Source organism: Poecilia formosa, unplaced genomic scaffold (genome assembly GCF_000485575.1).
Source record: "Poecilia formosa unplaced genomic scaffold, Poecilia_formosa-5.1.2 Scaffold60, whole genome shotgun sequence".
Classification (NCBI taxonomy): Eukaryota; Metazoa; Chordata; class Actinopteri; order Cyprinodontiformes; family Poeciliidae; genus Poecilia; species Poecilia formosa.
In genome coordinates, this window is record NW_006799999.1 from 1,667,918 (window position 1) to 1,691,599 (window position 23,682).

Consider the following 23,682-nt stretch of genomic DNA (forward strand, 5'->3'; position numbering starts at 1 on the left):
CAAAAGTCTATACATCTGTGTTAAAATGGAAGGATTTTGAGAAGTAAATACAATGAGACCACATATAGCTACATCAAAACTTTTCTCCACCTTTGATGTGACATTTAAATTATGTAGCTCAAACGAAAAAAAACTAATTTGACAAAGGGACAAATATAAAAAGGAATAAAGCTTCAAAACCTTGGTTGAATAGCAAACAGCTATTTTATGGAGTCACCTTTTGATTTAATTTTTGCATTCAGTTTTCTCTGGTAAGAATCCGTCTACATCCCACTTCCTGGCTGGGCTATGAATACCCACTCAGCCTTCTCTAAATCTTTCTGACTAAAAACATCTGTTGTCCTCAGGCCTCTTCATGTGACCTCACAGATTTTCTGGCCCCTTTAACTCTGGACTCTGTCTCACTCCAGACATTTTTGTATTTCTTGTGGTTTCATCTGTTGATGTTAGCATATACTCACTGTGACTCTAATAAATAAATTCAGTTTTACCTTCAGCCTAAGGTCAAAACAGATTGTTTAACAGTTCTTTTATCCATCTAGACAGAAAAAAGCCAAATTCCATCTGAAAAAGATGGAATGATGCTGCCCCCACTATCTTTCCCTATGAGTATGGTGTTCTTTTATTGATGTGCTGTTTCAATAAATGGTTTGTTCACACATACATTTTGAAATTACTGCCAAAAGTTGAATCTTTCTTATGGAGAAATGTTAGATTTTAGTAGCGGCAAAAAACGTTTGGAGGTGACACATTGGTTTTGCTGCATTTTAGTGCTTTTAGTCATGTACGATTAAGTGTCTGTCGAGAAACGCAGCTTATTGTGATTGCATTGTTTTTAAAAGATAACATCTTGCATTCTTCAAACTAGTGAATACTTTTGTATTCTGTCTGTTAAACAGATCACAGGCGATAAAAGCGTGTGTTTTATTTTAAGGAAGCTATTCTAAAAAGTATTAACAATTTTTGACCTGGTGAAGCATGTGTTTGTATTTTCTTGCAAATACTAAGAAGATTACAAAGTAGGAATCTTAACAACAATAACAACAACAACAACAAAAAACTTCCCACTTTTTCTCAAAGCCCCATGAATGCAACTTGAGTCCCTTTTAAACACTCAGGAATCTCTTAGTTACGACGTTACCGTAAATCCCGTGAAGGCAGCATTAGATCTGATTTAGTTTGTTCCAAATCCTCGGTTCAACTGCCCGGGAAGGAGGAGGGACACTAATTGGATAAACGTCCAGGAACACACGGTGGGTGGGATCGCTTTGGGGCTGGTTCTGGATATTTTCTTTGCTCAACAGAACAAGTTAGGTTAGCTCAACGAGAGACCGAGGACAAGCGGGAGCAGGTGCTTGTGGATGGCGATAAAAAAACAGAGGAAAACTCTCCAGATTCCCGACACGACTGATTGTGTTGACTGCGGCTGTATTGATAAAATATAAGGGTGACTTAGTTTAGAACTACTAATTTACCTCGAAGGGGCTTCGGGAATATTCCTTACGGATTTTGGGATTCTAGAGTAAGTTAATCTTAAGGGAGAGCGAGCGAGAGCGGCGTCCCGTCCCGATTCTCTGCACTCCAACATGGAGAAAGTGAGCCTCCAGGACATCTCGCCTCAACTTAACTGTGTGTCGATTCGGTTGTGAACTTTTTGGTTTTGGAGAGGGAAAACGCGTCGACGTGCAAATGCTGGAATCCTAGCTCAGTTTTTGTTGTACTGGAGCGAAAGCGGCAACGGGGACGCAAATCAACGAGACACGATCCACCATGGACCAGAGTACGGCTAAAGACAGAGTGGACAGGTAAAGCTGGGGGACCTAACGGTGTAATTCATCACCGTTAAACACGGTTAAAATGCTATTTTATCAATAACAACACCTCAACAATTTCTAAGCCTTTCAGAAAAACAAAGAGCTGCAAGATTATTCTGGTCCTCACGTTGTGCATGTTGGTGAAAATGTATGAATCTAGGTAATCTAGTAGTTAGCCAGTCACTTGTTACATTAATAAGTTAGTAAAATAACGGTTGTTTCTTTGAGTCGCCCTCCTTTATCATATTTTTGAACATCAGTTTTATTCTGAAAGCGTACATTTAGACTGCAGTCTGTTAGCATTGATGTATTATGGCTTGCAAACTCTTGTTAAATGTTTTATAATCGTTTTAAGTTAAAGATTTACTCCATTGAGAAGCTACCTCCTCATCTCAGCTGTTGTGCATTTGAACTTTATTCAGCACTAGATTAAAAGGACGTTTCACTACTTTTAAAATATCTTGAAGTATGTTGATCTTTATTTGTTCATTTCCAAACAGTAGTCCATATCAAGAATTAAAAATGAATAAAATCATCAAGTAAAAATGACACAGCCATCACAAAACCAATAAACAGTTATTCAGTTATGTTAGACCAGCTCTAGTTAAAAATCTAAAAATATTTACACATTCCCGAATGCTCAAAACTCAAAAATTCTCAATTTCAGAGCTTTTTATGACCGTGGTGGATGTAAAGCCAGGTCTAAAGCCACAACACTTACACAAACTTAGATATCCAAAATTTTAAAGAATCAATATTCTGTGTATTATAATTGAAAAATAGAGTTAATGTTTATTTTTTTAATGGGTTGACTTTTTTTTTTCTTTTTGCGCACTCAAATGCTTTAACTGTACACTGAAAATGCATTTGGTGTAAGACACTTTTATTTTAGGTTTGATTTTTTTTCCCCTAAAAAAATACTTGCAATGAAGATATTTTCTGCATTAAACACACATTTTCTCAATTTTGTTTTTTGTTGTCACATTTTTCCCCATTCTCATTGAGCTTTAGCATCTTTTTCTGCATCGTTTTTAGTATATGGAACACAACTAATTTAAACTTTCTTTAAGTTTTCTCTAATGGAAATACTCTATGTAAAGCATCTCATTTGCATCTGAGCAGGAATAATGCAGGTTATTCTGATGACAGAAATGGCTGCAACATTTATGCAATCACTTAAAACAATATTAAGTGATCCCAGTGTCTAGTTTGCTGCCATACATATGGACATTAAATCAAATGTCCTTTTGAAAACTATAGCTTTGTTTTGTTAAATGTCAGCTCACAAATTATTTATAGCTTTATTTTAATTAATCCTTTGGGTCATGTCTTGATTTTATGTTGCACTTTGGTTTGTGATCACACAGACTCAAAACAAACCTATCAGATTTCTGAACTGATGGTCTGTTAATGTGTTAGTTCCTCAGGCATGACTTTTCTCTTTGGGAAGGTTAAGCAGTAGGAAGATTAACATGTTACCTAAGGCATTAGCTGCAGCTACCTACACCCACACTTTGTCTTCTAGGAAAGGAAGATATGCCTGCCATGCCTAAATTAGCACGACGTAATCAGTGGTTGTCGAATTATCACAAATATCAATACTAGCATTACTAGATCGACATGGGAACCAGTTCTGTTGATTGGTTCAGAACTAGTCAAACAAGTTAAGTTTGACTACGGCCTAACGTAATTCTGAAAACAATCCCTCCAGTTGCTCTTTAAAATTAGTTTGAAACATTTTTCTTTTTGGCTCAGAATTGATCCGTATGGCTTCGAGCGCTCGGAGGACTTTGATTTTGAATCCTACGAGGAGCTCATGTCCGAGTATCTCATCATCTGCACCCGACGCTCCATCAAGTGGTCCAGACTGCTGAAAGATACTGGCAAGGTGCAAAGGACTGTAAAACGTAAGTGTGAAAACCAAACGCACCCGCGTCCACGCATAAACGAATGGCCGCACCGAAACCCAAGCCAAACGTTCTCCTTGTCGTTCAGTAAAGCGCTACGTACGCAAGGGGATCCCCAATGAGCACCGCGCTTTTATCTGGATGACGGCCAGCGGCGCTCAAGAGCAGCTGGAGAAGAACCCAGGATACTACCAGTCCATGCTGGTGACCCACAATGACTCCAAACTGGTGGAGACCATCAGGACAGGTCAGGCTTCAGCGGCTGCTTCTTCACTCTGAGATCATCTCCTTTATAGGGCTTGTGCCGAGACGTGAGCTGCCATCCCAAGTTCAGCACATTTTTGGCTGCATTCACTCTTCCCTTAATTCAGATCAGTCCCTGCGGCTGAGAAACACACACACACACACACACACACACAAACGCCGGCACACACAGCACAATGTTGCTGCATTTTTATTTATTTTTTTCACTGTAGGAAAGGCTTTAACCAGATGAGCATTTCCTGGTTTTTCTGGCATACGTGCTCCTTGGATCTTTTTAAATGGCATTGATTTTGCTTGTTTGACCAGAGATACGTTTTTTTTTCTCTCTCTCTTTTTTTTTCCTTCATCGTCCTAAAGTTAATTTGTAAGGATGAAAGAAACTTTATTAAAATAAAGTTTTTAAAATGCTATTCTCTGCTTTAAAAGTAATCAATTTCCTGCTTGTGTTTAATGATGCGTCACTCTTATCCATATTTGCACCCACAAACCTGCAGAAAGCATCATTACCATCAGCTTGTTTGAATCTTTCAGACTTGAACAGAACGTTCCCAGACAACGTCCTGTTCCGCAAGTCTTCTGACCCGTGTCTGCAGAAATCTCTGTTCAATGTGCTGCTGGCCTATGGCTACCATAACCCATCGGTGGGCTACTGCCAGGTACTGCTCGCCTTCCTTAATCCAAGCTGAAACAGATTTCTTTTTATCTTCATTTTAGTTTGTAATAATTGCAGTTCAGAAAAATAATACGTCAACATCATTAACTAGATCAATCGCTACTATAGGTAAAAAATAAACTTCTATGTTGTTGCAAGTTGGTGTAGTGGAGTAATAGAAAACCAGGAGAACTGACAGTCATGACATGGATTCTGCTGATTTGCTGAAACTGAATCAGAAGAGTTGTGATCAAAACCACTATTTCAATCTGAAGTGCTTATATACTACAGACCACAATTTCAAATAAAAATAAGACATTTTTTGGGAATAGTTTTTATAGCATTTTATGTAAGCGCTCAGAAAGAGGCTGGCTGTGTCGGCCTAGTGCGCCTTCTTGTTTATTTATTAGAATTTGAAAGGCAAATATCGTTTACCAAAATGCAGCTGGCTTTAAATTCAAACAAGGTTTCAGAGTATAAACAGATTCCATTCATCCCCTCTGAAACCGGCGTGGTTTTTTTTGGGACGTCTGTGTGTGTTCCTGGTACACACACGGCTCTTTTTTTTTTTTTTTTTGTCACGTCGTGCCTTTTAAACCAGCAGGAACCAGTATAACGTAGCTGTAGTTTGGAAACTCCCCATCACACCTGGAGGGTTGCCATCTTTTCCACGACATGCAAATACTTTTTAGATATATTTTATAGTAAAGGTCAAATTATCAAATTATCAGCATGGTCAAGGTTTTTAGCAGATATCTTCAATTTTGTACTAGACTTTTAAATGGTCCTCCGAGTCAAACTGCTCTTCTGTATGATGAAATGTGTGAACGATGTATTCAAGTCTCATTTATTTTGTTTGTTTTTCTATCTGTAGGGCATGAACTTTATTGCTGGTTATTTACTGATTATCACTAAAGATGAAGAAAAGTCTTTCTGGCTGATGGATGCACTGATTGGGAGAATTTTGCCAGGTATGTTCGCGAATCGATTTTCTTGTCATTGTTCGTCTCTACTCTGCTCTGGTGATCAGACTAATCCTGATGAGAATTTTTTTTACATGGGGCAAAATAATTGCAAAAAAAAAAATAAAAAAATACAGTGGAAAAAGTGTGGTACAAAACACAGTACTCCTCTTTTAATATCTATGTTTTTGTGTATTGTATTTAATTTCATAGTAACCGCATTTACCCTGTAACTTTTACACAAGGGCAATCCTTTGTGCACCCAAATCAGGTTTGTTTTTATTTCTTACACCTGGCCAAATACAACAAATGTTTTCAGAGTGACCTAATTCCTGTTCTTGTCTCTAAGAATAGAGTTGTTTTTTGTTTTTTTTTCTAACGCAAAACAACTTGCAAACTGGATGCCTCTTTTTTAAAAGAGGCAAATGTGACAAACTTGTTCTAAGTTTTGGCTCTGCTATGATTTGCATATCCTGTTCCTACAAAACAAAAAATAAATGAATAAAAAACTTCCTGCTTTATTTGTGTGACTAAAATATTGCAGCTTAGTTTATTGTTGAGCTGGTAGAAGTTATTTTATATCCCACAAGTGCTTCTGAGTTGGCAATTGTTTTTTTTTTTTTTTTTGGTCTACGTATCGAAACGTTTTGAGTAAAACTCTCACTGTTTGGGTCATAGATTACTACAGTCCTGCTATGCTGGGACTGAAGACGGACCAGGAGGTGCTGGGGGAGCTGGTGAAACTCAAAATCCCCCGAGTGTGGCAGGTGATGGTGAAACACAATGTGATGTGGACACTGGTGGTCTCTCGCTGGTTCATCTGTCTTTACATTGACATTTTGCCTGTGGAGGTGAGCATGTGTATTGTATATTTATATATTTTTAATACTTTGTATTCCAATACTCAATATTAGAACAATACTGGAAAAGAAAATATTTGAATCAGGAAACGTACTGACCTTTTTTTTTTTAATGGAAAAACAAGTGGTTTTGTAAAGGCCTTTTAAAATCTTTCCCTCTAGTCTCACACTTTACATACACACAGTTGATTCTACCGTTTGGTTTTAGACGAAAACGTGGCTTTGTGTTTCAGTTCCGACAGCGGAGTTTCTCCTACTTTAAACGAGTTGTTGTTGTTGCCGTCTCCCTCCGTTTGAGTTGAAACGATGTTGGCTCCAGTATTTGTTCTCCAAATATGGGAGGAACTTTTAACCAGGCAGTAACACATGGAGACGTTACGCCGTTTTCTCAGAAGTAGATCTGAACACAAACACTGCACGAGTTCGGGAACATTAGTGCATTAGTTTCATATATTCCTCCCTTACGCTGATGTTTTGGGTGGAGAACATTAGAAGGAGGATACAGGACAGAGAGCATTTGTGGAAAACTTTAAAGATGACTATATGTATATATATTTTTTATATATATATAAAGAAAACAGATTTTTTTCCTGCAAATTGTTTGCATTTCTAACAGCATTCTGTTTTTGTAGTTAAATTACAGATTTATAATTTTTTATTTTTATTTTTTTTTACATGAAGCATTACATTTTTGTTGTTTTTCCCTCAGACCGTTATGCGGATTTGGGATTGCCTTTTCTACGAAGGTTCAAAAATCCTGTTCCGTGTAGCTCTTACGCTGATCCATCACAACCAGGCTCTGATCGAACAGGCCAAATCCCTGCCAGACGTCTGTCAGGCCTTCAAAGACCTCACGCAGGGACCATTTGTTGAAGATTGCCACCCTTTCATGCAGGTAAGAGGAACGGCGGGCGGCGGTGCGTCCCATCTTTGCTCCTGAAGGAAGTAGTTTCACTAGATGGGAGCTCGCTCAGAATAAAGGAGTTGTCCCGTTTTATTTCTGCTTCTGTAATCCCATAATCCTGGTGCTTCTCGCCTTTCCAAGAAAATCTTCACTGAACCGGGAAGTCTCTCCATGGCAACCCTGACCAAGCTCCGCGCGACGTGTCGTGGTCGACTCGCCGAAGGAGAATCCTGACCTGGACTTCCAAGAACGTCCGCCGATGCATTCCAGAAGGGTGGAGCTCCCAGTAGCTCGTTTACACCCGAGTCACTTTACACTGAACTTTGTCTTAAAGCATAAACTGAGACAATCAAAGCTGACATGTTGTGCTTTATGACCCGATGATTCCATTTCATGCCATGACGTTTGTCTTAAGTGAAGTTTCAGATTTTTGCACTTTAATCCAGGATGGCAAAAGCTAAATAGAAAAACCTGAATGAAAACAATGTTGTTCCCTTAAAGCACAGCCCAGGAATAAAAATGTCCACTGTATTTCACATCTTTGTCAAAAATTTAAACACTAATTTTTGTTTTTTCAGGTGAAAAGTTGAATGATGAAATATATTGATTCAATATTTTGAGGTGTTCATGTTAAAACTAATCATTTAAGCGAAACTGTCCATTACTGGAGATGTGAGCTTAGTTTATACAATGTATTTAAATCAAGTTACCTTGGTGATCCAATACAAGCACAACTGAAACAGCTGCTGTCTGCGTTTTATGTACCAGGAATCACTCCAACATGGACTCTAAATATTTTTATTACATTACAGGAAAATGCATAATAGAAAATAGATATTTCCGTTTGAAAAAAAAAAAAAGCATTCTTATTTTTTGTAAGATGGGGGAAAAAAAAAGATGGAAACCAATTCATTTGGTACTTGATCAATGAGTTGTTACAGTAGAATACTGTAGGATTCTACTGTAACAACTCAGATTTAAATCCGAGTCATAAATAAAACAAGAACTCAATTCAGCAAACAAGCATTTGTGTAGCCAAAACATTTCGCCAAAACATTTCACCAAATGGCCATTAAGGTTAGATTTTTCTAGAATCCCATTCTTGAGTTCTTGGGAGGCAAGTTATAAAAGAGAAGGACCCAGAAGGAAAATAAAAGTGTAGTTTATTTTAGTCAAAACTGTCATTTTGACCAGATTAAATGTTGAAATGGAGAGAATTGCTTCCTGTGTTTAATACAACTCATTCCCTCTGGTTCTTGCTTTAAATTTGAGAAGCTTCTCAAATTTCTGTATTGTTAAATAAATACGCAATTTACATCCAGAAAGGAGGGGAAACATTACACCAGCCTGAGAAATCTGAGAATCTCCCCTTTGCTGTGCTTCATTAGATATTTCCCTTTTCATCAAGGATCATAAAGGAGAAAAAAAAAATCCTCGACAGAATCTCTGGCATAAGATTTTAAAAGATCTTACAGTGTTTGATTCTCTTTTCTATCACAGATAATCACACAGCTTTAAAAAAAAAAAAAAAAAAAAGCGATTCAAGCGATGTGTTCACCTGTCAATATAATCTCTGAGCTGAAGCGTTGAGCGGACTTGCTCCTCACCAGCTTCAACGTGACAAACATCGTCTAAAGTCAGCAAGTAGTTCACGTTTTATCACCCACACAAGAAGTCAAAGAAAGAAAAAAATATCCAGGACATGCAGAGAACAACTTTCACTCACTCAAACTTTTCCTTCACTTCCTCCCACAATTTTTATTTTCTCCCTCCTTTCTCCCAGCTCTCAGTCCGTAAGGCTCGAGTTAAACCAGGCGTCTGCTCAGATGGTCTGGTACCCAGCATGGCTCCTCTTCCTGCCTATTAGATAGGCGACGAGGATGATGAGCACCAGACCAGCCAGTGCTGCTCCAACGATGATGGGGATCAACATCTGGTCCTGGTCCAACTGGCATTCCTCCGCTGCACAGAGCAGGTTTACAAAATAAATAAAGTGCTTTGGATCTCAATTTCTTCAGTTCTGAAAATGGAAATTAAACCCCAACAATACCTGCTGCAAACTGGCTGGCTGTGACTCCAAACGGCTGCACCTGCAGTCTGAATGTGTTGAGAGAGAAAGCTGGGACCACGAGCAGAGTCTGCTCCGTGTTGCACATGTAAGAGCGTCCCAGCGTGCTCCGGAGGTAGTCCAAACTGGTGTTACTGGCTGAGAAAGGAGCTGGGAAGAGAATGCACCAGAAATTTGGCCGAGCAAACGTTGGCATTCGGAGCAAAGACACTCAAAACCAGCGACCTACCAGTCATGTCGGACCAGTTGGCCAACAGATTTATCCCACTCAGATGGTACTGGCTAGTTATTGAGTTCTGCAAACAGGAAAACAGTGCTCACCGTTTGTAATGTTTGCACACGTTACTGGAAATTGTTGAGAGGAAACGCAGACGTTACCATGGAGAAGGTAAAATTGAGCGTGGTGGTTTGTTGTGTTAAAACTAAGCTGGCAGTGGTGCTGCCACACGATCCTGATGTTACCGTCAGATTGGGGTTCACGTTGACCAATTCCTGAACAGTCTGGCAATGGAGAAGAGACAATTTTTTATTTTATTTTTTGAATACCTCATACTATGCTAAATGATAACGATCGAGCTTCATGCCGACCTTATTTTGAGCCTGAGAGACGTAGGAGACGTTGAGCTGCAGGCCCATTTTGGCGAGGAGACAAACGGTACCGCTGCTGTTCGTCACAGAGAACACTCCGGTCGCGGGCGTTCCTGGTGGAGTTGGTGCCGGAGCCACAGTTGTAGTTGGAGTAGGGGGCGCTGTGGTGGTGGTTTGATCTGCCGCGCACACACTTTCTGTGACGAGACACAACAGATGCCTGGTCAGTTTCGATGCAATAATAATATATAAAAAAAAAAAAAAGATTGTTTTAAAAGAACAAAACGTACCTGCTGGGCTGAGGTCATTTCCTGGCATGTACGCCTCCAGCCTCATAGCAGAGAAGGTGACGGCAGCTCCTCCCGCTCTGATGGTGGTGGGGCTCGCACAGCGGTAGGTGGTGTTGATCGGAGCCCAGATCCCGACCGAGGAACTCACCACAGTCACTACGCCTGAAGGACACAAGCATGCAGGCAGTGAATTAGTTAACATATAATGTAACAAAAACTCATTCAGAACATCCACTCCCAAAAAATTTAACCATCAAACTGTGATAGTTATATTCTAATGATCCCTATCTTTGTGTAATTGCTGCAATATTAAGAGCATTTGCGTGAGGTCTGAGTTTTTTCACAATTTGTCACATACCATATTGTCACAACATGACAGCGTATGTAAAAAACAACAAAAAAAAACAACTCTTTTTATAAAAGTTAAATACTGCAGCTTTAAAACTGGTAGTAAACATGAGGCGGGACCACTTTAATGCACGTTCTCACCAGAGCCGTTAGACTGCGGGAACAGCAAAGTGTCGCTCAGGTTGTACTGGAGCGTCAGGTTAGTGACGCTATAAAAACTCCCGTTTTTCGCGAAGCTGAGGCCGAGCGCGTGACCCGATCCGAACACCGCCACCAGCCACGGCGGGCGGCCTGCTGCTCCACACGAGCTGCTTGCTGCGTCGACCGAGGTGGAGTCCGGCAGAGAGGTGGAAACATTACTCTGAGGGGAGAAAACAAGCGAGTTCATAAGGTGACACAGCAGAGCATGTAATGCCGAGAAAAGGAGACGCTTTTCTGATTCTACGCAAGCAGAATATTGAGCACTTGCCGTGCTGTTGAAGGTGGTGTATGTGATGAAGAGCAATGCAGACAGCTCGGCTTTGATGCAGGTAGAGTTCCCTTCCTTCACCTCAAGAGTGACTGCCTGAGTGCAACCTGCAAATGAGGACACAATAAAGGGACTGAAAACAGCTACATAACATGGAGATATTTAAAAAATTGTATAAAATTCAATTAAAAGACTGGGACATGTATACTTAAGTTGTTGTTTTTCATACAAGTATGTTACCAATTTATATAAACCTGAGTTCTGAGTAAGAATGAAGAACTACCACTACTGCTAGGAAATACAAACTCACTCACATTTTTCACAAATTTAAAAAACAATTATTAAGCAATGACTAGCTGTATCTTAGTTATATATTTGGGGGGGATTTAGATTTTTTTTGTTTTGTTTTGTTTTGTTTTTACAAAAGTGGGTCTTTTTTATTGGAGCTCAAAATAGTTTGTTGCAAATATTCCCAATAGTTTACAAGTCATTTATTCTTAGTTACTGGTTCGATAGCAATATTTTTCACAGTTTCTTCATAGTCTTTGCACTTTTGCTGCAAAGATTTCTGAACCTTGTATAAACATAATGTTCTATTTATTTTATTTTTTTACACCACAGAAAAAAAGTTACAAATTTGGCAGGGTCCAATGCGACTCACTGCTGACATCTATCTATAAAAACAAGAATGACAGTTCACACAGACCTGCCACTAGAGGGCGTAAGAAACAGGAAACTGGGGGACAAAGAGGAACAAACTCTAAACCTTTTTGCTTCTTTTCTGTTTAAGATTGTGAAATAGAAATTGTCCTGCTGCGCCGAGATTTTTCCAGAGCTATTTATGCAGACTTTGTACGAAGTAGCAATGTAGAAATTGACACACGTACACAGAAAGCTGTTAATACGTTATTCATAATGTGAAACCTGCCAAATTACTGTTCCCTGGCTGCGGGTGTGCGCAGTCCTGCTTTCAAACATTAACAGTGAACATCCTGAACTTGAATCACCAGCAGTTACCAGACTTGCATATTTAAACATTATCTTTTACAACACAGACTTTATTACAGTCTCCCCAAGAATCTATAAAAAAAGTTAAAACCGAAATTATAAAAAAAAAAAAAAAAAAACTGGAATAAAAATACTTAATTCCTTGCATTGTTTTCTGTTTTCATATACATATTCTGCCTGAGTCATGATGCTATGCAGTTTTATTTATCAGACAGTCAGCTTCTCCTGATTTCTGACAGCTGAAATGACCCAATTGTTGGGAGCAGTCTCGGTTTCAGGCGTCTCTCTACCTCTGCCAGTTGCTGCCTTTTTTTAAAACGTGTCCCTCAGGTCACCTCTGTTCAAAGCGTAAACACGCAGTAGACAGCTTACACAACGCAACAATCCTGTCATGAGGTAAGCTACTGTGTGTACAAAGTATAAAGTATAAAGTTAGGGTTTTAATGTCAGACAGAAAGCTATCCCAAACTGCAGCTTGAGCACACCGGACAATATTGATGCAGGAATTCAACGACTCAGAAGAGAAACTGCAAACAGCCGGTGATTAAAAACTGCTAAGTTTATGTTTAAAGAATGATCATAAATGAAAATATTCAGCACTATTCAAGCTAGTAATGGTCTGCTGTTTTTTCCCCGGGCGTCAGCAGCACTATGTGCCTGTGTGTGTGACAGGACTTCACCAGTTTCTAAACTAACACTGTCTGTGGGCCCCTCCAGAGCTCTGAGCAACACAAAGCCATTATGGCAGTCATGTGAAGCTCTCAGATGAAACAACAATGAGGCTTATCTGTTGGTCCACAACATTCACAATACAAGGACTTTATATCAGTATCAAATACAAAACAAAACAAAACAAAAAAACACAAAGTATGGTGACTTCCTGAAACTACAGTCAGGATTTTCAAAGACAGGGAAAACCTTGGAAGGCTCTGAAATCGAAGATACTGATCCTTTTTTAGGGCAAAGTGTCCTTTAGTAGCTAATATTTATCATAAGGATTTCTAATTTATTTCACCAGTGCTTATTCAGTTAAGTATGTATCATATCTGCATCTCTGTTAATTTATTAGGAAAAAAATATCTAAACTTTTATGAGATTCAATAAATGGTAACATGAGATTATCACTTGAGACACTTCAAATTGAAAGCATATCATTTTAAAAATGAATTGACTAATGGACATATAAATCCATCATTTCAAATTACACATTTGCAAATTCCTGTAATTTACGGAAATTAGACATGTTGGAGGTTTAATTTACTGAACGACTAAATAAACATAACACAAATCGTGCTGTTCATTTATTACGAGAATAAAAACAACGTGAAGTGCGAGACTTATTTATATTTGATCAGCAGTGGTATCAGTTGCTTAATGTTGTGATATCAATCTTAAAGTAGTAATATTTTTATTTCAATTAGTAACAGCCATGCATGTGATGCAGCAGTTTTTCCACACCTGATACTTTTAATCAGTGACGGGCATTTTAAACGTGACTCCAGAAGTTATTTAAAAGGTTTTCAGGACGTGGGGTCCGTGTTGGTGGAAGGCCTTAGGGAAAAATTTTGCAACCTTCACTGGTAGCTGAAGGAGGGGTTCAGCTTCCTCGGAATCTGGGGTCTCAACTCCAGAACAGCGTCACAACTGTGACGTCGTTCAGGCTAACAGTAGTAGCATTTAGCACAGCTTTTAACAGCAAAACACTCACCTAAAATCGCCAGACAGGCGATGAAAAGCGGGGCTAAGCAGTCCAGGACTTTCATCTTAGGTGTCGAGCCCATGCACAGGTTTCCTCCTTCGTCAAAAAGATGGAGAATTGCCGCCGGGGTGGATGATTCTCCACTGCAGGCGCAGGTGGGTCAGCTGCTGCTCCTGCACTTGTTTTCGCGGACCGTTAGCTGTGAAAGTGAAGCAACGGCAAGTGGTGATGCTGCCGCTCCGGTTGTTTATCCGCTGGCCGAAGATGGAGAGCACGGGGATGTTAAGTATCTGTAAATCAGCTCCTGCAGACGGAAAAGCGTCAAAAATCGTGGCTAAATATGTGTGATTAAACTGCGTCTTTCATGAGAACTGGCAGCGTTCAGGGCGACCCAGTCACGTGAGATCACCCATCCCTCCCCTGCTTCTTCTTCGTCTGCTGCTGAGCTGAGCTTATCAGGGCTCCCCCAAAAAATATAATAAAAAATAAAAATAAAAACACAAAATAGTGCGTTGTTGATGTTGAGAAGTAAAACAGAAATAGCAGAAAAGACTAACTATGACTTAGAATATAGTACAATAGCTGACCCCTATTGAGAAAAATGAATAGAATTACTAAGAATAATACTTCTTAGTATTAAGGTTACGTAATTTGAGCAAGACAAGGAGGGGTTGATGGTGTCGGCATGCCTTATGTTTCTTTCTTCCTGTTTATTATCGCAACACAATCAGAAGAGCGTTATAAAAAGGTGATAGAAGTGTCTCATGCTTAGTTTTGTGCTGCAAGTGGCAGGGGGTCTGCACGGCCTGCGCTTTGCAAGCTGCAATGTACATAACTTGTGGTCAGTCAGCTGACGCCCTCATCAATTCACGAGGCTGTGCAAAAGCCCAAAGGGAACACAGAGGCTGCTTTAATGCTACTCTCCACCACTTAGCAGCTGCCTGGTACATTCTTACTGCATAGTTGAGTTTGTTTTAACTTTACACAGATTCCCAGGGATTACACTATGATTTTAGGCAACAGACTTTCGTGATCACTTCAACGGAACCATAAGAACTGATTTAAAAACACTTTGTTTTCAACTTCACTTCAGTGAGCTTGTAAAGTGAAATTCACAAGTTCAATTGGTAAAACTAACTTGGGTAATAAATGTTTTTTTCTGACTTTGAAAATTTGGTTGTCGCTCAAACTCAGATGTATCAAAACCTACCTAAAGATGTTGGGGGAAGAGAGTGAACCTAGACAATTTGCATCACAGTTATGATGTGCAATACTTTATGAATCAGGCAGATTTTCAGTTCTTGACTGGATTAACCAAAGAAATTTTACCCAAAGAGGAAGTTTTAAACCATTGGTTCCAACAGTGAAAGAAAGTGCCACAGTCATGTTAGACTATTATAAGAAAATACTCCTATCAGACACGAGACATTATTTAAACTCAATCATTAAATACTCATTTATTCAAATTCACTTTTTGCACTCACAGTCCGATCTAGAAAAACATCAGCATCAGCACGTGACATTGGACATTTTGGTCAAACATAAAAGAAACTGAAAAGAAAAATACACAAATGGCTGGCCTGCATCTCATTTAGCTTTTGTGTAAAACACAATGAGCACCAACCACGTCGGCCAACGCTTTGCTCAAGACTCGGTTTCACGCAGGCAGCCGCTTCTCTAACCAGTCAAGCATCCAAGCCAGTCAGGTTGACACTCAGTAGTTAGCACAACCAATTAAAGGGAGAACACCTCAAGAAAAGAAGAAGAAATAAAAATCACAAAACTCGTGACAAACAAGCTGCAAAATACAAAGAGTGATTTATAACATGGTGTAAGAAGGAAAACCCAATCTCTCAAAAAAAACCAAAAAAAACAACAAAGAAAGTGCTAGTTATTTTGAGTTGAATTTTGCACTAGCAGATTTGTTAGTCATAACCAACCATCAACAACCCAGTCCACGTATGCAGCCCAGTCTCGGAGTCCCATGAAGGATATTGCAGAATGGGGAACAGCGCAGCCAAGTCTCTTGTCTCTCTGGAGCTCTGCGTCCAGGATTGTGAATGTGAAGGACAAGATGGGCACCAGAGGAGAGTCGGGTGACTGAGGGGCTGTAAATCCTGTGCGGTTGGGCCAGCTGTGCGTTCGCTGTGGGAAACAGCACTGCAGCTACATCAGCGTTCCTTCAGGCGACATAGTGATACTGGTTGGGAATCTCCTTGTCACGCTCCATGTAGTCTCTGTCTATGAGCGACTCGATCCGCTTCTTCAGGTCTCCCGGCTGCACAGAGGTCAGCAAAAATAGCAAAAAAAACAAAAAAAAAAAACAATGAGATTTGGGAGTAAATGTAGGAATGAATGAAACTGAAGACAAGTGGTTTTATAGGTCACCTTGACAGGAAACTTGAGCTGGTTGTAGAGCTCTGACACCAGCAGGTTATGACTCAGGGTTTTCCTCATCTTCATAATGCGCACAACAGCTGCATCGATCTGATACTGCCTGTCCTGAAAGACGCGCTCTGTGGTGCTCACCTGCTCCTCGACCTGCAGGAAATATGACAAGTTAAAAAAAATAAATAAATAAATAACAGACTCCTCTGTTTAGAAAGGAATATATTAGTTGAAAGCTTGTGGTAAGTTAACACCAAATAAAATGCATTTAAAAAAAAAAAAGAGGAAGTATTGAATTTACAAGTACAGAAAACAGAAATATACCGTTTCCTTCATTTGAATCTGGTTGATCTTGATGCGGAACAGTTTGTGTTTAAAGTCATTGTTAAAATTGAAGCGATCTCCATCTTCCACGTCTTTCCCCCGGGGGTTCTTGTTGAGGACGCGCGCTTTCCCACAGGCCAGGGACTGCAGTGTTCGCCTGAGCTCTCCCTCCTCTGCGCAACACAACAAACAAACAACAGTTAAAGCCACAGACGGCTCTCCCGCATCTCTGTGGCCGCTGCATATTTTAAGACGTGCATAACCTATTCCGGTAGCAGCACGGATCTCCTCCATGCTGAATTCCTCCCCTTCGTTGAACATGAGCAGCACCAGAGTTTGGAACAGGGAAACCTGCAGCTCCTTCTTGCCCTGCAGGACAAAACAGTTTCTGTAAAAGCAGGTCAAGTGATTGCCCATCTCAGAGCTCTGGTGATACGCATCAAGCTCTCACCTCTTTAAATTCTGCCTTTAGTACAGCATGGCCCAGTGTGGGCTGCCACTGCAGCTTCCTTCCACTGTGCTTCCCAAGGTAGAACAGCTTGAACACTTCCTGGAGTTTCACCATCTATCAAGAAGTTACAGCGGCAGCATGTGATTGGCTGGCCACGTTAAAGCCATGTGTTCTTGTCATTCTTGCAGCACAGCCACTCTTACCTCTGATGGGAGGTGAACCTCCATCGGTGTGTATGAAGGCCAGTAGCCCATGGTGAGGATGTTCACAGTGAGTTCTATGTTGCTTGGCTCACTCTGGTTCTGCATATACTGAATTGCAAAAGTTAAAGCACATAAATGTGTCATTAGCACTGCAGTGCGTTTAAGTCCATGTGCTGGGATGTCTCTGGTACCTGTTTGAACTGGATCATGATGTCTTTAGACAGCTCCATGTCCTTAAACATCCCCTCAAGCTTACTGGTGAAGGCTGCGCCACATTCTGCAAACGCACAAATATCACAGCTGACATGTTCCCATGCTCTACAAACACACACAGACTTCTTTGGGATTTAGTAGCTCAATTTATAATTTTGGCTTAATAAAACTGATAATTAAAACCTAACTTTTCTATTAAATTCTATACACAGTACCTTACAAAAATATTCATATACATTGTGTTTTTTTTTCCACAACTTGAATGACTTTTATATTGTATTTTTTGCAAATTGATTCAAGTTAAGCTCAGTTAATTATTCAAATAGTTTCTATCTAAGGAAACCCATATGTATTATCTTAGCTGCAAATCTTTTTGGGTATGCTTTTACTGGTTTTGCAAATATTAACACCAATATCCTTACCCTTCTTTGCAAAAACACTTCAATCAGAATATTTAGAGAACATCTTTGAACATCAGTTTGTAAGTCCTACAACATTGTAGATCTGAGGAACTTCATAGTTGCTTCTGTGTTTTTATGCTCTCTTTACCCAGCCTGTTGGTTTAGGTCAACAGACTTCCTATTTGTAAAGAAATATATTTAGTTTTTCCTTTTTTCCCCCCTCAATGCACAGATTTTTATTGCTATGCATTACAATAAAAATCTGCTGAATTGTGTGGCTGTAAAGTGAAAAGTTCAGGAGTTATGAACATTTTTATATTGCACTATATACCCAGAAAAGTATTCTATAATAATTTACTAAGTTAAAAAACAAGAAACTCACCATGTTTGAGTTTGGACAGCATGGACTTTTCAGCATCAACAGAGGCACTCTTACCAACCAGCAGACGCTTGGCCAAATCTTTCTTGTAAAAAGCCTCAAACACGTCTTTTCCTGCATGGACGAAGGCAGTCTTTGTTACTTTAGAACAGGTCTGACAATCACAGCGAAGCACGATTGTCCGTTCCGGAAGAGGTTCGTCCCTCATCCGTGTAGAGGTGTAACAGACCGTGAATGAAGCGGAAAATTATCATGATCTTGTCCAGGATTCTCTCCAGTTCCTCCTCTGTCGCCTCCTTGTTTCCAGCTCTTAACTTGGAGTCCACGTATTTAGCTGACGGGGAAGCAATAACCAGAAAACATGTATTCGTAGGCTGGAACTAATAAAGCACCAAAGCTAAACGAAAGTTAATGGGGCTAAAAAATTATTGTGAACGACTGTTATTCGCTTGACCTACCAATGAGTTCAGCAGGCTTGTTGGGCCTCTTGTTGATGAAGGTTTCGAAGGCCTCCTTCATGGCGTTGATGAACGCCTCATTGCGTGCAAAGCAGCTCTGCACAACATTGTCCATCTTGTCCTTGAAGTCCAAAAGATCCTGAACCATGTCCTTGTCCTTCTCTGGTGTGCAAACGATCTCCCCACCGAATGACTGCAACCAGAAGGTTTATTAAGGCTTTTCTGAGAAGTGACAAGACTAAAACATACATCTCTAATATGTCATATATGTGTTTAACATATTTACCTTGATATAGTCCCTCCAAAACTGCAGCAGCGTGGGCAGTCCTGCTTTTACCTTGCTGAAGAGCTGGTAGAGGAGGGCCAGCTCAGTGACACGGTTCTCATCAAGGAGATTGCTCAGACCTAACATAAAATGAACAACTAATTTTAAAGTCACAGCTAAAACTGTTACATCTACTAAAACAAAAGCTGTTCACTTCCAAAAAAAAAAAAAATCACTAAATACATTACATTGATATTTCACATGAGCATTATACTTTGGAAAAACTTAATTCTTTTCACTAAATAGGAGAAAAAAACAGTAACGTTATATGGGACTACGCCACGGCTCGAAAGAATGTGATTATATTCATTATGAGGAATTTAAATAAATTAAACAGACGCACCTTTTTGTAGAACTGCGTTCATATGCTCTCCTAAAAGTTGTTTCTCGACACAGCAGATAAGGGGCTTCCTGTGAAATGATGAAAAGCAAAAAAAATACGAATAAATAAAAAAAATTTGACAAAAACTGAGAATTTGAATAAGAAAAATACAATATATAAATGTAAAATACTTCAGTTATTTGGTTTAGAAGATCTTCCAGTTTATAGATCACACAGTTTTCACACACGGTTCAAAATATTTTATAAAATAAGCTTATAGGGATTTAATATTATATGTTTTAATTAAGTTTTACCAACATCAGCTCTTGCTCCCTTTTGTTTTGTAATGCTATGTTTTATAGTTTCACTCAAAAATTAACTTCTGTTAAACCGGAGGCCCTTGGACCTTATCGCAGCAGAAAATCCGTCTGAAGTTTAAACCTGTTAACAGCCAGAAGCGAGGGAACTTGCAGACATAGTTTTGTTTTTACCTCTTGGTTGAAAGTAGATCATTTCTTAGCCTAATGTGGAGACATGAGTGATACCAGCTCTACCAGAACTCACTCAATCTACAACTCTATCAGTAGTAGAAAAAAATGTTTTCACAGTTACACCAATCAGGTTTACATGACTGTATCATTTTGTGCATGGGTTCAACCTATTTAAGAAAGGAAATCTTAAATAAACTGAAACAAACTTTGGGAATTCTATCATTTGTTTTCAGCCTGAGTGTCTCCTAAGGGCGAACAGAGATAGATGACTCAACAACAACAACAACATTCTGAATCTTACTGAGTGCTCTGGTCGAGGTAGCTCACAATTCGATCATTCTCCTCTTCTAAACGGCGAGCTACGTGGTGCAGGTATTCAGGCACCTAAACACAAAGACAGCATAGATTAAGACACCGATGATGCACTTGACCTCATAACCCCAGGATCTATTAGGAGTGCCTCTCACGTCTCTCTCCTGCATCAGCCGCTGTCCTTCAGCTGCATAGAGACGATTTGTTTCAGTCAAAAATCTCTCCTCAAAGGAGTCTTTGTAAACCTTTGAGCAAAAGAAAAGTAAAACACAGTCTTTATTTGTAGAAAAAAAAACGACCCCCGCAGCCTGCTGCCCCGTTACCGTCGGATACCTGCAGGTCTGACAGCATGCCCAGCAGGCTCCGCAGCAGACTGCGATCGACGGTCTCTCCGTTTCGCTCCAGTTCTATCTGCTCCAAAATGCCTTCCACCGTTCGCTTCTGGACCGCACTGTCGCTCACGATGTGTGTGCGGAACAGCTCCAGCCCGGTGTCCCTGCGGCGTACAAGCCAGCATCAGCTTCCTGAACGCATCACTGGAAACACAACCGAGCCGACGGAACCTCACCAGATGGAGGGCAGCAGAGAGTTCTGAAGCACATATGTTCGATCCAGGAAGAGAAAGATGCTTCGGATCATTATCTGGAAAGAGGGGAATCGTTATCTCGTCACCGACTAAGTGAACACCCTTGAACACTTCTGAGTTATAGGATTGAAGGTCAACTCTTACAGTTTGCCTGCAGTGGTCCTGCCAGCAGCGATTCATTCGCTTCAGGAAGGACAGGTTGTCCATCGACTCTGTGAGCTCCAGGTTAAGGGTAAAACCACAAACAAGCACCGTCACAACAACAACTTCTAATTTCACTGGGGAAAATGTCACTCATAAAGCTTTTAGCTCTTAACGCCAAAATGATTTTGAAAACAGCAACTAAACAAAATGAGAAAGTTTTGACTGTTAAAGCTACAAATTTATCAGCACAGTCGGCCAGCCAAATATTCCAACTGATGATCAATCGCCAAAGCGTCTCACCGGCTGTCGGGCTTCGTAAAGGTTTCTCCCGGTTTGGCTGACGAGGTTGTGGACAAATAAAAAGGATATTCTCTGAACTGATGGATCTGTGCCCGCACGTGGTCCTCGCAAACCTGCCGCAGCTGCTTGTACAGCGTGGGGGAGACTTTGTACGAACACAGGTTCTCCACGGCCTTTTAGGCGTTCCAGCGAAACGTTTGGCAAGAGTCGCAGGAAAAAGACGAGAAACACGTGAGAAAGTGAAGTCTTCAGACACGACTTGAGCCTTCTCCAAAGGAGACGTACTTAAGCAACTTGAATATTTATGCAAAACCGATTTCTAGAGACAGAACCTGAGACAAATTTTTCAGACCTGAGCTTGATGTTTAAGTACACCGACCTGATAGAGCTCTTCCAGGTTGTACTTGATGGAGGTGCTGTTCTGAATGGCACCCACCGCATCTCGAAGCTTCAGCCACGTGTCTTCTGTGTAGTTCTCTGCTAGTTTTGGCCTATCTGTTGAAACACAACAATAGACAGGATCAAACAAATTACTGATATGATTAACAAAAACAGGAGAAAAAAAAAAAAACTTTTCTCTACCAGTCAAAGGTGAGGTGACGACTATTCGTTCATTTAATGCCCCCAAACATTTAACTGCACTTTTTAAAAACATCCACTTCGACGTTTTAGTTCTCTGATATATTACTAAGCTTTTATGTCTTAATGTTTCCACAGAAACCTAAAACCTTTATAATGTATTTATTAAAGACCCACGTCAATTTTTATTGCTTTTTGATTTCAAAAGAACAACATTTTCCTACTGGCCGGGACTTTTTTTTGAACGGCTGACAAACTGCAGGTAGAGTATTTTCTACAAACAAAACCAACATGGTGGAAATTCCAAAAAGTGTTTTTGGTTCAAATTGTTTTTATTTTTTTTTTTGTTTTTTTTTTGAGAACTTTTTGTTTTTGATATTTTAACAATTCTTATATTTTTTTTCTACTTTTTGCAAAATCTGCATATTTTTTCTTCTGCATTTGTAAAATGCAAATTTACAGATTTCAAGTTTAACGAGAAATTCAATTCTTTAAACACATGGATATATTCTGCTGCTGAAACATAAAAAAAACAACAAAAAAAACATGAGCAGGTCTGAGATTCCCACAATAACCCAAAGTAAAACTTTTTGTGGCATGTTTAAAAAAAAAAAAATTATAACTGTGAATAAATTCTCTAAAGCTGTAAAGAAGGCTTTTCCTTCTTTTAGATAGCTGAAAGGTAGTGTGCAGAAACGAGTGGGGGAGGGGCAGACTACTCTATTCCTACAGCAGCCAGAAAAAAATCTCTGATTACGCTGGCACTTTCTCAGTCTTCTCAATAAAAGGACTTTAAACCGTAGCTACAATAGGACTGAAAATATCAAATGTTTCAAAACCTTGTTACCTTGATGCTGAGTTTGAACTGAATATTGTAGTACACACCACATCAAGGGTTTATTGGAGTAAACATTTAACCAGAGAAGTAGCCTACATTAATAACACCATAAGTTGCAAAGTTGTGATTTCATTCAGCTGAGATCCATAAATAGACAAATACACTTTTTGGTGAGCCTGCTTTACCAAGATAAGAGGAATTCTACATGGAAAGTGATAATCTCAGGAGGAAATAACACAACTAATTGCTTAAAAATATGAAGCATGTAAGACAAAATAAAATCACTCCATATCTCCACTCTTTCAAATGAAAGCGTGAGCAAGTTGGTTGGTTTTAAAACAGCAGGCTTTAGGAGCAAATTATTTTTTAAATAAAACAACAAAGAAAAAAAACTGTTACACACAATCTTCTGTAGTATGACTTGAGACCTCCACCCTCCACTGTTGCTGATGCTGTGGGGGTAAAAAGCACTACAGTGACAGTACCTTTGAAGTTTTTGATCACTAATTTCTTTGAGGCGCCAGTTTTGCCTGAAGTCCTGGCCATCCCGTTGGTGCTGTGCTCGGTCAGAGCCGAGAAGCTGGCCCTCTTGTCCTGTCGGGTGTCCTCTGCCATTATCAGATTAGCGCTTTGGCTTACCGCTGTGTGCTTCAAAGTGTTTTTGCTAAGTTACTGCTGGATTGTCCTGTTGCCTGTTTTGTTCGCTTTCAGCAATGCAGTCCCTTCGTTGAACTAGATTGTCTCTGGATGGCACCACAGGAAGTCTATTTAAAGTACATGATGTTGCAAAAACTTGAAAAACACAACGCTAGGTGAGCATAAAAAATAAACTAGAGACAGCTAAGTAAACACATAGCTAGCTAACGGAGTGTTATCTAAAACTGCAGCACACTTTTCGTCCCATTCGCCACTTTTCTTTTTAGCTTTGTAGGCTAGTCCATGTCAGTGCGGACTACATACGGATTTTAACCAGCTCAGTTAATGTGTTGGGCAAAAGAAAAGAGGAGCTCCAACGCGACTTAGTTAGCGTTGACATGTTCGACTCATGTTGTTGGTAGCTGTCTTTACCATTTAGCTAGCTAGCATAACAAAATGGCTTTTCTCAGACGGGCTCCCTTCGACAGGTGCGTTCATG

At 39.8% G+C, this 23,682-nt stretch overlaps 3 protein-coding genes across 3 annotated transcripts; 1 reads left to right on the forward strand and 2 right to left on the reverse strand.

The window, feature by feature from the left end:
* Positions 1-1,147: 1,147 nt before the first annotated feature.
* On the forward strand, positions 1,148-8,354 carry grtp1a (growth hormone regulated TBC protein 1a). Its single transcript, XM_007553972.2, has 8 exons — positions 1,148-1,805; positions 3,570-3,721; positions 3,810-3,968; positions 4,517-4,641; positions 5,512-5,608; positions 6,278-6,450; positions 7,169-7,354; positions 7,505-8,354. The coding sequence occupies exons 1-8, from the start codon at positions 1,771-1,773 to the stop codon at positions 7,595-7,597; spliced, it is 1,020 nt and encodes a 339-aa protein (XP_007554034.1). The 5' UTR covers positions 1,148-1,770; the 3' UTR covers positions 7,598-8,354.
* Positions 8,355-8,509: 155 nt separating this feature from the next.
* On the reverse strand, positions 8,510-14,272 carry lamp1a (lysosomal associated membrane protein 1a). Its single transcript, XM_007553973.2, has 9 exons — positions 13,843-14,272; positions 11,127-11,233; positions 10,799-11,018; positions 10,310-10,471; positions 10,020-10,216; positions 9,810-9,932; positions 9,661-9,727; positions 9,414-9,581; positions 8,510-9,325 (listed from the first exon to the last, which is right to left on the reverse strand). Exons 1-9 carry the CDS (start codon positions 13,913-13,915, stop codon positions 9,186-9,188), a joined length of 1,257 nt encoding a protein of 418 aa, XP_007554035.1. The 5' UTR covers positions 13,916-14,272; the 3' UTR covers positions 8,510-9,185.
* Positions 14,273-15,265: 993 nt separating this feature from the next.
* On the reverse strand, positions 15,266-23,630 carry cul4a (cullin 4A). Its single transcript, XM_007553975.2, has 20 exons — positions 23,033-23,630; positions 21,510-21,625; positions 21,200-21,303; positions 20,831-20,900; positions 20,669-20,742; positions 20,434-20,596; positions 20,256-20,345; positions 20,090-20,172; positions 19,319-19,386; positions 18,937-19,055; positions 18,651-18,843; positions 18,422-18,526; positions 18,196-18,306; positions 17,391-17,476; positions 17,200-17,307; positions 16,997-17,110; positions 16,809-16,914; positions 16,546-16,718; positions 16,222-16,374; positions 15,266-16,111 (listed from the first exon to the last, which is right to left on the reverse strand). Exons 1-20 carry the CDS (start codon positions 23,160-23,162, stop codon positions 16,016-16,018), a joined length of 2,262 nt encoding a protein of 753 aa, XP_007554037.1. The 5' UTR covers positions 23,163-23,630; the 3' UTR covers positions 15,266-16,015.
* Between the last annotated feature and the right edge of the window lie 52 nt (positions 23,631-23,682).